Genomic DNA, 15,746 nt, shown 5'->3' with positions numbered 1-15,746 from the left:
TGCAGGATTTCTTGAACCATTGGAGGTAGGTCCATTTTGCTTTCTCCTACTACTGCCCCAGCTCCAAGACAGACCTTTACTGGTCTTTCCTTTAGTTTTTTCCGTGCCCTTTCAGGCTTTCGACTCCACACGGGTGATATCTTCGTCGCCAGGGGTTCTCAGGGTAAAAAGGCTGAAGCAGAGGTTCAACATCCTCGGTCCAGTCTGATTTAATGTCATCCTATACACCCATTACACAGACTTTCCTACCACCTGGAGGGTCCCAGGGTAGGCGCAGGTCGATGGGAGAAGGCTTGGGCGGTTACAACCGTCTCAGGAGTCCCTCGGCATGGGTCGGCCGATTTACGATGACAAGAAAGTCATACTGCAGGCTGCGCTCCATAGGTTTCTAACCGCAAAGGGTGTTGATCCCTGTTTTTCACATATCATTTGAATTAGGACAGTTCTCAGGCCTTCGTTTTCTTTTCACGTTACAAAGCCAAGTGGCTCGGACAGGCCTATTCTGGCCTTACAATCCTTTTAGTCTGTGATTGCTAGTTGGAACAAGAAAGGGAGTTTTACGTGTCCCTTGTCTTCAGAGATACCTGTTTACTGATTTCCGTTGGACAGGCTTTTCTCAGATTCCCCCTTAACAGGATTCTCATTTTCACTGTCAGTCCTTTCCTCTTCTCTCTTCCGCTCCCACAGAGTTTAGGAAGATCACAGAATAACTCTTTTTCAAGGGCAGTGGGTGACGTTGTTTCCCTAATGGGACAATTTACTGCTACTATCCCACTCTGTACATTACGTGGCTTCTGAATATCCGGAGGATCCAGGAGTTTCTGATTCGACACAGATCCAATTTATGCTCCGCATAGACGTTTCTCAACACGGTCCGTCAGAGGTTCTTTTCATTCCTCGGCACCAGAGACTCTATTACTTCAGTCAAGTTGCGACGCAATGAAGGGTCGCCTCCATCCCTCTCGGAGCGGGGGACAACAATCTTGTTTCCAGATCAAGCCACCAGGTCAGACTCCTGGGTGAGGGAACATGCCCCGGAGTTTTGTCAGCTGGTCCGCTGTGGGCGGAGATTTCGGATCGACCTCAGGGCGTTCTGACTGACTCTTTAACCCTTTATTACTCTCGGACGTGAGCTCTGGCGGCAGTAGCCGTGGAGGCCCTCGGCTCCGGGGAGTTTTCTGGTTATTCTATCCTGCCTCCTTTTCTATTTCTACTTCATGTTCAGTAACACAGGAGGGGATTATGCGTGCTAGTCCTCTCGGTGGCGCTGGTTGGGCCACGCATGACTTGAAGATACAGATACGCCTGTTGTCAGTAGAGGAGCCGTGGCTCCTACCTCGACTGGACTGTCTACTTCAACAGGCTCCTTTTTTCTCCTTGTTCAATCTTACACTGGTTTCATTGACCCGTGTGACTGTTCACGAGACCTCAGAAGGGAGGAGTTCCCTAGTTCGGTTAGGCCTACTGGGCCCCGACTTCAGAGCCTACGGCCACACCACCCTGAACACGCCCGATCTCGTCTGATCTTGGAAGCTAAGCAGGGTCAGGCCTGGTTAGTACTTGGATGGGAGACCGCCTGGGAATACCAGGTGCTGTAGGCTAAAAGTCTGTTACCTCTTCTCGATTTTGCCACTTTTGGAAAACTTTATAGGACATAATAAGGAAAAAAGGGGTTTTTCCCCCTTCTTCCAGTTACTATTCATCTTTGGTTTCTCTGGGAGGTTTTTGCTCCGCTGCGCTTCAAACCACACTGACCGGAATTTTAGGTCTCTGCCTTTTTCGCTTTTCTTCCAAATGAGATTAGCCTAGCGGCCGTATGTTCGGCCTCTTTTTCAGGGAGTACTCTACTGGTAACTACCCTGGCTATGCTTCGGCCTCAGCGGTTGTTTCTTCCAGAGGGGATGTCCATTTTTCATATAAATCTGACACTAGTGTTTTTCAATCCTCTCTGAATGTTGTCAGGGCTCGCCAACTCTCTCTACAGAGGTCTCAGGCTATTCGATGAAGTGTTTTTCTTCTTTGCTCTGTACGATGCTCCCGTACTAAATAGCCGGGGTCCCAGCATTGGCTGGACAGTGGGATACATCTGATCATCAGACAGTCTTCTTGGCGGTTACTAGGGAGCCTCCGTTTTCCATTTCAGCGCGCTTTACGCGCATTGTAAGACCTTCATGGGCAGCCGCCCTCGGGGTCTCCATGAATATTTTGTCGGGCGGATACTTGGTCAAACCGACATTCGTTTTGTCAAATTCTACAAGTTTGACACTTTTACGGCCTCTGCATCACTGTTTGGCCGAGCAGTCTTTACAGGACTCTCAGCGCTTTCCCACCCGTTTTTGGGAGCTCTGGGACGTCCCCATTGTAACTACACTCCAGTGGCCCCTAGTGGATGAAGGAGAAATCAGGATTTTGGTACTTACCGATAAATCCCTTTCTCCGATTCCACAGGGGCCACTGGACGCCCGCCCAGCGCTGTTTCTCCTGATTTTTGTTTGATTAACGGTTTGCAGATCACCATATGACTGCTTGTTGGGTTCAGGCTAGCCTGGTTTTTGTCAGGTTCCGTTCCAGGTTTAGTTTGTGTTCGCCTGGTTTACAGGGCGTCGCTAACCTCCTCTGCCTTACGGTTTGGTTACTACAGCTCTCCTCGGGCACAGTTTAACGTAGACTGGCTTGGAGGGGAGATAGTAGGGGAGGAGCTAGCCACAGTGTGAGAATTTTTAAAGTGCCAGCTCCCAATACTACCAACTATCTCCCCATTGTAACTACACTCCAGTGGCCCCTGTGGAATCGGAGAAAGGGATTTATCGGTAAGTACCAAAATCCTGATTTTGCTTGGATTTGGCCCATGCACTGCCAGATATATACAGAGGAAGTGTTCAGCAAAGGTCTAATGAGCCTTCATTCTCTGAGTGTTTGCGGCATGCTTGATGTATGGGGAACACCGTATTGGCACTCCGGGGTGTGAGGTCTTTCAGTGCCGATATTTCGCAGTTATTGGCTGTGTATGGTAGAAACAACCAATTAACTGTTGCCTGGAAGAATTTAACTGGAGAGCTTGTGAGTGCTTCAGCTGTTATACAGATCTCTGCTGCAAATAAAGTGAGTGAGTGGAAGAATCGCCCTTAGGTAAATGTAGCGAGTCTGTGATTTCTTCTCGTGTCCCTGTTGCAGAATACAAATACATTTCCTCTCTACGTGTCGCTGAATGACCGTCTGTGTTTTGTCTTATTGCAGCAGAAGTACACAGCAGAGGAATACCAGGCTGTACAGAATGCGCTGCGTCAGAAGCTTGGACCCGAGTACATCAGCAGCAGGCAGGCAGGGGGAGGACAGAAGGTAGGTGACGATGTCTTGTGTTGTCTCCTCATCCTTATCAGACATTCCGCACAGGTGTAGCATTCATTCTGATCATGGATCTTAGTGTGAGTGTATTTACATGGGGCACTGCTTGTAGTGTTTGCTCCGTCCCCATGTAATGCTGCATTCAGCATTTACCATTGTAACAGCATTTAGCACTGAAAGCTGTATGTCTAGTTAAGGTGGCCATACACTCCTGCGACTTCTCCGAGGGTGAAGTCACATAAGATTTCCCTGCATCCCTTTTTAGGCAGGCCTTTAGCATACGATGTATCGTATGTGATCCCAGACAAAGAGGACGGGTGGGAGTGTAAAGGGAGATAAGGTCAGAGATTTAGATGGGAGAGGAGTGGGTGAGGGCTTTGTAGGCAAGTGTGAGAAGCTTGAAATGGATTCTGAAAGGGAAGGGGAGCCAGTGAAGGTCTAGTAGGAGAGGAGAGTTGGACGTAGTGCGTTTGGTGAGGAAGATGAGCTGGGCAGCAGCATTGAGGATAGATTGGAGTGGAGAGAGGTATTTGTCAGGGAGGCCAGTCAGGAGGAGATTACAGTAGTCCAGTCTGGAGATGACCAGTGAGTGGATAAGAGTCTTAGTAGCATCCTGGGTCAGGAAGGGTCTGATCCTGGAAATGTTTTTTAGATGAAAACGGCAGGTTTGTGAGAAGTGCTGAATGTGTGGTTTGAAGGAGAGGGAGAAGTCAAGGATTACTCCAAGACAGCGCACTTGGGGGCTAGAGGAGATAGTAGTGCCATCAATAGATAATGAGATTGTAGGAGGTGAGGTTATGCGGGAGGGAGGGAAGATGATCAGCTCAGTCTTAGACATGTTAAGTTTAAGAAAGCGCTGGGACATCCAGGAAGAGGTAGCAGAGAGACAGTTGGAGATACGAGTGAGGAGCGCAGGGGAGAGGTCTGGAGAGGAAAGATAGATTTGGGTGTCATCAGCATAGAGATGATATTGGAAACCAATAGAACTAATGAGCTTACCTAGTGAGGACATTTAGAGAGAGAAGAGGACCAAGGACAGAACCTTGGGGTACCCCTACAGTTAGTGGAAGTGAGGGGGAGGTGGAGTCATGAGAGGAGACAGAGAAAGAACGGTCAGAAAGGTAGGACGACAACCAAGAGAGGGCAGTGTCACGCAGACCAATGGAGTGAAGGATTTGCAGTAGGAGAGGATTGTCCACAGTGTCAAAAGCAGCAGAGAGATCAAGTAGAATAAGTAGAGAGTAGTGTACTTTAGATTTAGCAGCATGGAGGTCATTGCATACTTTTGTAAGGGCAGTTTCAGTGGAGTGGAGAGGACGGAAGCCAGACTGGAATGTGTCAAGCAGTGAGTGTGAGGAAAGAAAGGAAGTAAGGCGGTTGTAGACAATACGCTCAAGGAGTTTGGAGGCAATAGGGAGGAGAGAGATGGGTCGGTAGTTGGAGAGAGTGTTTGGATCAAGTGTAGGTTATTTAAGAATAGGAGAGATGAGTGCATGCTTGAAGGCAGGGAGGACAGTGCCTGATGAGAGGGAGAGATTGAGATTGTGGGAAAGATGGGAACAAGCAGAAGAAGAGAGGTAGCGGAGGAGGCGGGAGGGGATAGGGTCAAGTGGGGAGGTGGTGAGGGGACAGGAACAAATGAAGGCCATGACTTCCTCTCCAGATGCATGGGAGAAAGATGTTAGAGTAGGTGTGAGGGATGGGGAGGGTTGGTAAGGGATGGGAGAAAGCTGGTTACTGATGGTCTGGTGTGATGTGATGTCCTGACTTATGGAGTCAATTTTGGATGTGAAGTCAGTGGCATAGTCAACAGCAGAGAGTGAGGAAGGGAGACGAGGTGGAGGTGGGCAGAGGAGTGAGTTCAGAGTGGCATAGAGGCGCCGGGGGTTGGAAGACTGGGAGGAGATGAGGTTCTTGAAGTATGACTGTTTAGCGAGGGAAAGGGCAGCACTGAAGGATGAGAGCATAAGTTTGAAATGGAGGAAGTCTGCCTTAGAGCGTGATTTCCTCCAGTGTCGCTCAGCAGTACGTGAGCATTTTTGCAGATATCTGGAGCATTTGGTGTGCCAGGGTTGAGGTGTTAATTTGCGAGGCTGAATAGTGGTTGGTGGAACAACAGAGTCAAGAGCAGAAGTAAGGGATGCATTGTATATGGAAGTGGCTTGTTCAGGGCATGAGAGAGAGAGAATGGGAGAGATAAGTGAGTCAAACAGGGAGGAAAGGAATGTGGTGTCAATAGCTTCAATGTTACGCTTAGTTATGGTAGCCTTAGGAGGTAGAGATAGGGAAGCAGAGAGAGAGAGAGAGAGAGAGGTTACAGGAGAGCAGGTGGTGGTCAGAGAGGGGAAATGGGGAGTTGGAAAAATCAGAAATATCACAGCGGTGAGTGAAGACCAGATCTAGTGAGCTCCTCACTCTCCCATTCACATGGGAGGGTGAGGAGGTCCACTGGGAGAAACCAAGTGAAGAGGTGAGGTTAAAGAGTTTAGAGGCAGGGGGATGCCTGCGGGATCCCAGATATCTATAGTGCAGTACTTCCGATCTAGGGGCTCCGATCCGATGCTCACGGGATCGTGGATTGGATCGGAGGTAAAGCACATGCGATTTGCCCGTTTTCATCTGATTTATGGGCCTGAAACGTCTGAATCACACTAGTGTATGGGCACCTTTACTGAGTTTGCTGCGCCTTGTTGGGTTGTTATAAATGTCTGACAACGCTTGAGGCTGTTGCAAAGTGGGTGTCGTTTTCAGTAAACGTGCATGCAAACATAGAGCATTGCTGCCCCATGTGACCGAGAGACGCTCCGCTTTGCATCAGTAGCTAGCAGTGTACTTGGCGTTACTGCTGACTGGGTTATTACTGTAGCTGCCATACAGGGAACACTTTACCGATGTCTGATTATCTCCCCTGTTAGGTGTGTTACATCGAAGGGCATCGGGTAATCAGCTTGGCCAATGAGATGTTTGGGTACAATGGCTGGTCGCATTCCATCACTCAGCAGAATGTGGGTGAGTGTGTCTGTAAGAGGAGATGGGGTGAGACGAGCCCACGCTGCTTGTGTACTGAACCGTTTATCCTCCGGCAGATTTTGTGGATCTGAGCAACGGGAAATTCTACGTTGGGGTTTGTGCCTTCGTCAAGGTGCAGCTGAAGGTAGAGTCCTTTCTGCCGTAGTGCGGCATAGACCATTAACAGCCCGAGAGTGTCTGCCGTGGTTCAGTAATCTCTAAACAGATGGAGCAGCCTTTGTTGTCAGAGCTGGCGCTTCTTGTTATCCAAACGCATGGATTGCATTTCTGGGACAGATCTCGCCTACCTCCCACCTAAACCTTATTCTGTAACAAGCTCATTTATACTCCGGTACTGTACAGTGATTGGACTAAGCCCTGGAGAGAGAGAGAGTACCAGCCAATCAGCTCCTAACTGCCATGTTACAGGCTGCGTTGGAGAAATGACCGCAGCTGATTGGTTGTTACTTTATCTCTCTTCACGAGTTAGTACTTCTTCCCTAATTAGACATCGTTATCCGTTGCAGCTTATTAAGGCCTTTCTAATGATATATTAAAGGTTAATGAGTTCCTGCTTCTAGTTTTATATTTCTCTCTCTTGTTCTTCTATTTCTCAACACTACACAAGTTCCCTTATCAGTGTTATTACAGATTGTGCTGTGTATATTGGCCCTAATTCCAAGTTGATCGCAGCAGGAATTTAGTTAGCAATTGGGCAAAACCATGTGCACTGCAGGGGAGGCAGATATAACATGTGCAGAGAGAGTTAGATTTGGGTGGGGTGTGTTCAATCTGCAATCTAATTTGCAGTGTAACAATAAAGCAGCCAGTATTTACCCTGCACAGAAATAAAATAACCCACCCAAATCTAACTCTCTTTGCACATGTTAAATCTGCCTCCCCTGCAGTGCACATGGAGGGTAATTCCAAGTTGATCGCAGCAGGAAATTTTTTAGCAGTTGGCCAAAACCATGTGCACTGCAGGGGAGGCAGATATAACATGTGCAGAGAGAGTTAGATTTGGGTGGGTTATTTTGTTTCTGTGCAGGGTAAATACTGGCTGCTTTATTTTTACACTGCAAATTAGATTGCAGATTGAACACACCACACCCAAATTTGACTCTCTCTGCACATGTTAAATCTGCCCCCCCTGCAGTGCACATGGTTTTGCCCAACTGCTAAAAAATTTCCTGCTGCGATCAACTTGGAATTACCCCCATGGTTTTGCCCAATTGCTAACTAAATTCCTGCTGCGATCAACTTGGAATTACCCCCATTGGCCCTCATTCCGAGTTGTTCGCTCGCTAGCTGCTTTTAGCAGCATTACAAACGCTAAGCCGCCGCCCTCTGGGAGTGTATCTTAGCTTAGCAAAATTGCGAACGAAAGATTAGCAAAATTGCGAATAGAAATTTCTTAGCCGTTTCTGAGTAGCTCGATACTTACTCCTAAACTGCGATCAGTTCAGTCAGTTTCGTTCCTGGTTTGACATCGCAAACACACCCAGCGTTCGCCCAGACAATCCCCCGTTTCTCCAGCCACTCCGACGTTTTTCCCAGAAACGGCAGCGTTTTTTCACACACTCCCATAAAACGGCCAGTTTCCGCCCAGAAACACCCACTTCCTGTCAAGCACATTACGATCACCAGAACGAAGAAAAAAACTCGTAATGCTGTGAGTAAAATACCTAACTGCATAGCAAATTTACTTGGTGCAGTCGCAGTGCGAACATTGCGCATGCGCAATTAGCGGAAAATCGCTGCGATGCGAAGAAAATTACCGAGCGAACAACTCTGAATGAGGGCCATTGAGCGTTGTGTAGTATAGGTCAGGAAGGGACGCTGGTGAGATATATATGAAGTGTTTTAACAAAGTCCAGGAGGGAAACATTCTCCAAATGAAGAGAAGCAATAGGACACGAGGACATGCACTGAGACTGGAGGGGGGGGAGGTTCAGGGGAAATTTGCAGAAAAATTATTTCACAGAAAGGGTAGTGGACAAGTGGAATAGCCTCCCATCAGAGGTGGTAGAGGCTAAGACAGTAGAGCAATTTAAACATGCATGGGATAGACATAAGGATATCCTTACAAAGAAATAAGGATCAAATAAGGTTAGTGATAAAAAGAATATAAAAAAAAAAATAAGGGGCAGACTAGATGGGCCAAGTGGTTCTTATCTGCCGACAAATTCTATGTTTCTATGTCGCTCTTCAGTCTTGTAGTGTTGTTTTTATTGTGGTATATGAAGATTACTGCGATGCTTGAACTGTGCGGAGACATAGATGCCTTGTTTGTAGAAAACTAAAGCGTTCAATTTGCCGGCGGTCTGGATACCGACGCCGGAATCCCGGCAAAACAGGACTCTTCCCACTCGTGGGTGTCCACGACACCCATACAGTGGGAATAGATCCTGCGGTGAGCCACCGAGCCCGCAAGGGGTCTATTGCGCCCGCCCGCTGCCGGCATTCTGGCGGGCGGGATGCTGCTGTCGGGATATGGATAGCCGGTATCCCGCCCGCCGGTAAATCATGCTGATTCCGTTTGATGATTATGTAAAGGACAGCGAAAGTAATCTCACATATAGCAGAGCATTCACAAATCTATATCCAGCCTTTATTTCTCTAACGTCCTAAGTGGATGCTGGGGACTCCGTAAGGACCATGGGGAATAGCGGCTCCGCAGGAGACTGGGCACATCTAAAGAAAGCTTTAGGACTATCTGGTGTGCACTGGCTCCTCCACCTATGACCCTCCTCCAAGCCTCAGTTAGATCTCTGTGCCCGAACGAGAAGGGTGCACACTAGGGGCTCTCCTGAGCTTCTTAGTGAAAGTTTTAGTTTAGGTTTGTTATTTTCAGTGAGACCTGCTGGCAACAGGCTCACTGCATCGAGGGACTAAGGGGAGATGAAGCGAACTCACCTGCATGCAGAGTGGATTGGGCTTCTTGGCTACTGGACATTAGCTCCAGAGGGACGATCACAGGCCCAGCCTGGATGGGTCCCAGAGCCGCGCCGCCGGCCCCCTTACAGAGCCAGAAGGCAGAAGAGGTCCGGAAAATCGGCGGCAGAAGACGTCCTGTCTTCAACAAGGTAGCGCACAGCACTGCAGCTGTGCGCCATTGCTCCTCAGCACACTTCGGTCACTGAGGGTGCAGGGCGCTAGGGGGGGGCGCCCTGAGCAGCAATAAAAACACCTTGGCTGGCGAAAATACATCACATATAGCCCCCAGGGCTATATGGATGAATTTTAACCCCTGCCAGAATCCATAAAAAAGCAGGAGAAAAGTCCGCGAAAAAGGGGCGGAGCCTATCTCCTCAGCACACTGGCGCCATTTTCCCTCACAGCTCAGTTGGAGGGAAGCTCCCCTGGCTCTCCCCTGCAGTCACTACACTACAGAAAGGGTTAAAAAAGAGAGGGGGGGCACTAATTAAGCGCAGTATTAATGATACAGCAGCTATAAGGGGAAAAACACTTATATAAGGTTATCCCTGTATAAATATAGCGCTCTGGTGTGTGCTGGCAAACTCTCCCTCTGTCTCCCCAAAGGGCTAGTGGGGTCCTGTCCTCTATCAGAGCATTCCCTGTGTGTGTGTGCTGTATGTCGGTACGTTTGTGTCGACATGTATGAGGAGAAAAATGATGTGGAGACGGAGCAGATTGCCTGGAATAGTGATGTCACCCCCTAGGGGGTCGACACCTGAGTGGATGAACTGTTGGAAGGAATTACGTGACAGTGTCAGCTCTGTATAAAAGACAGTGGTTGACATGAGACAGCCGGCTACTCGGCTTGTGCCTGTCCAGACGTCTCATAGGCCGTCAGGGGCTCTAAAGCGCCCGTTACCTCAGATGGCAGATATAGACGCCGACACGGATACTGACTCCAGTGTCGACGGTGAAGAGACAAATGTGACTTCCAGTAGGGCCACACGTTACATGATTGAGGCAATGAAAAATGTTTTACACATTTCTGATAATACGAGTACCACCAAAAAGGGGTATTATGTTCGGTGAGGAAAAACTACCTGTAGTTTTCCTGAATCTGAGAAATTAAATGAGGTGTGTGATGATGCGTGGTTTTCCCCCGATAACAACTGATAATTTCTAAAATGTTATTGGCATTATATCCTTTCCCGCCAGAGGTTAGGGTGCGTTGGGAAACACCCCCTAGGGGGGATAAAGCGCTCACACGCTTGTAAGGGCTCTACCCTCTCCTGAGATGGCCGCCCTTAAGGATCCTGCTGATAGAAAGCAGGAGGGTATCCTAAAATGTATTTACACACATACTGGTGTTATACTGCGACCAGCAATAGCCTCAGCCTGGATGTGCAGTGCTGGGTTGGCATGGTCGGATTCCCTGACTGAAAATATTGATACCCTAGATAGGGACAGTATATTTTTGCCTATAGGGCATTTAAAAGATGCATTTCTATATATGCGTGATGCACAGCGGAATATTTGCCGACTGGCATTAAGTCTAAGTGCGTTGTCCATTTCTACCAGTAGAGGGTTATGGACACGTCAGTGGTCAGGTGATGCATATTCCAAACGGCATTTGGAAGTATTGCCTTATTAAGGGGAGGAGTTATTTGGGGTCGGTCTTTCAGACCTGGTGGCCACGGCAACAGTTGGGAAATCCACGTTTGTACCCCAGGTCGCCTCTCAACATGAGAAGACGCCGTATTATCAGGCGCAGTCTTTTCGTAGACAAGGGGCAAAAGGTTCCTCATTTCTGCCCCGTGACAGAGGGAGAGGAAAAAGGCTGCAGAAATCAGCCAGTTCCCAGGAACAGAAACCCTCTCCCGCCTCTGCCAAGCCCTCAGTATGACGCTGGGGCTTTACAAGCAGAATCAGGCACGGTGGGGGGCCCGTCTCAATGAATTTCAGCGCGCAGTGGGCTCACTCGCAAGTAGACCCCTGGATCCTTCAGGTGATATCTCAGGGGTACAAATTAGAATGCGAGACGTCTCCCCCTCGCCGTTTCCTAAAGTCGGCTTTACCGATGTCTCCTTCTGACACGGAGACAGTTTTGGAAGCCATTCACAAGCTGTATTCCCAGCAGGTGATAATCAAGGTACCCCTCCTGCAACAGGGAACGGGGTATTATTCCACACTGTTGTGGTACCGAAGCCGGATGGCTCGGTGAGACCGATTCTAAATCTAAAATCTTTGAACACTTACATACAGAGGTTCAAATTCAAGATTGAGTCACTCAGAGCAGTGATTGCGAACCTGGAAGAAGGGGACTACATGATGTCTCGGGACATCAAGGATGCTTACCTTCATGTCAAATTTTACCCTTCTCACCAAGGGTACATCAGGTTTATGGTACAGAACTGTCACTATCAGTTCAGACGCTGCCGTATGTATGGTCCACGGCACCCCGGGTCTTTACCAAGGTAATGGCCGAAATTATGATATTCCTTCGAAGGAAGGGAATTTTAGTTATCCCTTACTTGGACGATTCCCTGATAAGGGTAAGATCCAGGGAACAGTTGGAGGTTGGTGTAGCACTATCTCAGGTAGTGTTGCGGCAGCACGATTGGATTCTCAATATTCCAAAATCGCAGCTGGTTCCGACGACTCGTCTTCTGTTCCTAGGGATGATCCTGGACACAGTCCAGAAAAAGGTGTTTCTCCCGGAGGAGAAAGCCAGGGAGTTATCCGAGCTAGTCAGGAACCTCCTAAAACCGAGCCAAGTCTCAGTGCATCAATGCACAAGGGTTCTGGGTAAAATGGTGGCTTCCTACGAAGCAATCCCATTCGGCAGATTCCACGCAAGAACTTTCCAGTGGGACCTGCTGGACAAATGGTCCGGGTCGCATCTTCAGATGCATCAGCGGATAACCCTGTCACCAAGGACAAGGGTGTCCCTCCTGTGGTGGTTGCAGAGTGCTCATCTTCTAGAGGGCCGCAGATTCGGCATTCAGGACTGGGTCCTGGTGACCACGGATGCCAGCCTGCGAGGCTGGGGAGCAGTCACACAGGGAAGGAATTTCCAGGGCTTATGGGCAAGCCTGGAGACATCACTTCACATAAATATCCTGAAGCTAAGGGCCATTTACAATGCTCTAAGCTTAGCAAGACCTCTGCTTCAAGGTCAGCCGGTGTTGATCCAGTCGGACAACATCACGGCAGTCACCCACGTAATCAGACAGGGTGGCACAAGAAGCAGGGGGGCAATGGCAGAAGCTGCAAGGATTCTTCGCTGGGCGGAAAATCATGTGATAGCACTGTCAGCAGTATTCATTCCGGGAGTGGACAACTGGGAAACAGACTTCCTCAGCAGGCACGACCTCCACCCGGGAGAGTGGGGACTTCACCCAGAAGTCTTCCACATGATTGTAAACCGTTGGGAAAAACCAAAGGTGGACATGATGGCGTCCCGCCTCAACAAAAAACTGGATAGGTCAAGGGACCCTCAGGCAATAGCTGTGGACGCTCTGGTAACACCGTGGGTGTACCAGTCAGTGTATGTGTTCCCTCCTCTGCCTCTCATACCCAAGGTACTGAGAATTATAAGACGGAGAGGAGTAAGAACTATTCTCGTGGCTCCGGATTGGCCAAGAAGGACTTGGTAACCGGAACTTCAAGAGATGCTCACGCAGGATCCGTGGCCTCTACCTCTAAGAAGGGACCTGCTCCAGCAAGGACCCTGTCTGTTCCAAGACTTACCGCGGCTTCGTTTGACGGCATGGCGGTTGAACGCCGGATCCTGAAGGAAAAAGGCATTCCGGATGAAGTCATCCCTATCCTGATCAAAGCAAGGAAGGATGTAACCGCAAAACATTATCACCGCATTTGGCGAAAATATGTTGCGTGGTGCGAGGCCAGTAAGGCCCGACGGAGGAAATTCAACTGGGTCGATTCCTACATTTCCTGCAAACAGGAGTGTTTATGGGCCTGAAATTGGGGTCCATTAAGGTTCAAATTTCGGATCTGTCCATTTTCTTCCAAAAAGAACTAGCTTCAGTCCCTGAAGTTCAGACGTTTGTAAAAGGGGTACTGCATATACAGCCTCCTTTTGTGCCTCCAGTGGCACTTTGGGATCTCAATGTAGTTTTGGGTTCCAAAAGTCACATTGGTTTGAACCACTTAAATCTGTGGAGTTAAAATATCTCACATGGAATGTGGTCATGCTATTGGCCCTGGCCTTGGCCAGGCGCGTGTCAGAGTTGGCGGCTTTGTCCTATAAAAGCCCTTACCTGATTTTCCATTCGGACAGGGCGGAATTGAGGACTTGTCCTCATTTTCTCTCTAAGGTGGTTTCAGCGTTCACCTGAACCAACCTAGTCTGGTGCCTGCGGCTACTAGGGACTTGGAGGACTCCAAGTTGCTAGACGTTGTCAGGGCCCTGAAAAATATGTTTCCAGGACGGCTGGAGTCAGGAAATCTGACTCGCTGTTTATCCTGTATGCACCCAACAAGCTGGGTGCTCCTGCTTCTAAGCAGACTATTGCTCGTTGGATTTGTAGTACAATTCAGCTTGCACATTCTGTGGCAGGCCTGCCACAGCCGAAAATCTGTAAATACCCACTCCACAAGGAAGGTGGGCTCATCTTGGGCGGCTGCCCGAGGGGTCTCGGCTTTACAACTTTGCCGAGCAGCTACTTGGTCAGGAGCAAATACGTTTGTAAAATTCTACAAAATTGATACCCTGGCTGAGGAGGACCTGGAGTTCTCTCATTTGGTGCTGCAGAGTCATCCGCACTCTCCCGCCCGTTTGGGAGCTTTGGTATAATCCCCATGGTCCTTACGGAGTCCCCAGCATCCACTTAGGACGTTAGAGAAAATAAGAATTTACTTACCGATAATTCTATTTCTCGTAGTCCGTAGTGGATGCTGGGCGCCCATCCCAAGTGCGGATTGTCTGCAATACTGGTACATAGTTATTGTTACCAAAAAAATTTGGGTTATTGCTGTAGTGAGCCATCTTTTCTAGAGGCTCCTCTGTTATCATGCTGTTAACTGGGTTCAGATCACAAGTTGTACAGTGTGATTGGTGTGGCTGGTATGAGTCTTACCCGGGATTCAAAATCCTTCCTTATTGTGTACGCTCGTCCGGGCACAGTATCCTAACTGAGGCTTGGAGGAGGGTCATAGGGGGAGGAGCCAGTGCACACCAGATAGTCCTAAAGCTTTCTTTAGATGTGCCCAGTCTCCTGCGGAGCCGCTATTCCCCATGGTCCTTACGGAGTCCCCAGCATCCACTACGGACTACGAGAAATAGAATTATCGGTAAGTAAATTCTTATTTTTCCTCCGGGAGACGGTCGTTCCAGTCCCAAAATTACAGCAGAGGTTAGGGTTTTATTTACTTCTCTCCATGGTCCAGGAACCAGGCAGATTTATTCAGCGCAGTTCAAATCTAAAGACCCTAAACACCCAACTTCAGAGCGACAGGTTCACGATAGGGTCATAAGCAGCATGTAATGTTATGGTGTCTTTATATACAACAAGTGCAGGTTTTGGTCTGGGAAGACAGCGTTAGCTGGTGATGGCTCTATAGGGTGCTCACAAAGATCATAGCGGTTATGGCTGCTCTCCTGAGAACCTGGTGGGTAACAATCACTTCTTACCCAGCTGATTTGATGATTAAGGCAAGCTCACCAATCGTAATCCAGGCCCATGTCTGGGAAATGACACAGATCGTAGTATTTCACGGTTGGATCTTTAACTATTTAAAGTCCAACTTAATACCTGTACAGCTTTTTTTTTCCATGATCATCTGTTTGGCATCATACTGCAGACAGTGATGGAACACGTTATTCCTTTAAATGGACTAGTTATCTATATTTATGCTCACTTGGGGTTTGCTGTTTTTTTTTTTGCATGAAGGTCTTACGGAAAGTGGCTTTGACCTTGCAGAAGGTGCAATTCGCATAGTTTACTGAGGGAGAGTTCCAGAGTGAAATTAAAGAATTCCCCATCATTTGAGCAACCAGCTCACCAGTCTCCAAGGGTAGGTCAGTGCTGGATGAAGTCAAGAACCTCCACCGTTGTTGGCCTGTCACTGTCTGGAATTAGATTGTTGGGGCAATGGAGGAGAGCATTCAGGCCTGTGAGGCTATCACTTCGCAGAGCCACTTTCCAGTACTTTACAGTCCAGAGGAGTCAAAGTTCCTGACGAATGTTGCTGGACACCAGCAAGGATTGGCCAAACAGATGTAGCCAGGCGGTGGCATATCTCAGCCATTGTAAGCCTCAAGAGTTCCCTTGCCATGAAGGAAAGTAGCAAAATAATTTGCTGGGTGGATCCGTGTGTTCCAGCTGTCGCGGTGTGGAAAACGAGAGCAGATTTTATAATCGTGAGTGACTAGAGCCCCGGATAATGTGGAATGGTCTTGTCATCCAGAAGGTTTGAAGCTTAAGAAATGATGGCATCTCCGTTGCACCACG

At 48.5% G+C, this 15,746-nt stretch overlaps 1 protein-coding gene and 1 non-coding gene across 5 annotated transcripts in view; both read left to right on the top strand.

The window, feature by feature from the left end:
- The window catches only part of RAD52 (RAD52 homolog, DNA repair protein), a 63,250-nt gene that overhangs the window by 24,408 nt on the left and 23,096 nt on the right, over positions 1–15,746 (top strand). For all 4 annotated transcript variants that reach the window (XM_063929238.1, XM_063929237.1, XM_063929240.1 and 1 more), the window contains exons 3-5: positions 3,238–3,339; positions 6,261–6,354; positions 6,432–6,499. In XM_063929238.1, the coding sequence (XP_063785308.1) occupies positions 3,238–3,339; positions 6,261–6,354; positions 6,432–6,499 (264 nt within the window). The remainder of the gene's footprint in view (positions 1–3,237; positions 3,340–6,260; positions 6,355–6,431; positions 6,500–15,746) is intronic.
- On the top strand, positions 1,483–1,601 carry LOC134937831 (5S ribosomal RNA). The gene has a single exon (XR_010180584.1). It is a non-coding gene; the product is annotated as a 5S ribosomal RNA (ribosomal RNA).

This window comes from Pseudophryne corroboree, chromosome 6 (genome assembly GCF_028390025.1).
Source record: "Pseudophryne corroboree isolate aPseCor3 chromosome 6, aPseCor3.hap2, whole genome shotgun sequence".
In the NCBI taxonomy this organism is placed as follows: domain Eukaryota; kingdom Metazoa; phylum Chordata; class Amphibia; order Anura; family Myobatrachidae; genus Pseudophryne; species Pseudophryne corroboree.
Note: the sequence above shows the minus strand (reverse complement) of the source record. Positions and strands in the feature narration are given on the sequence as shown.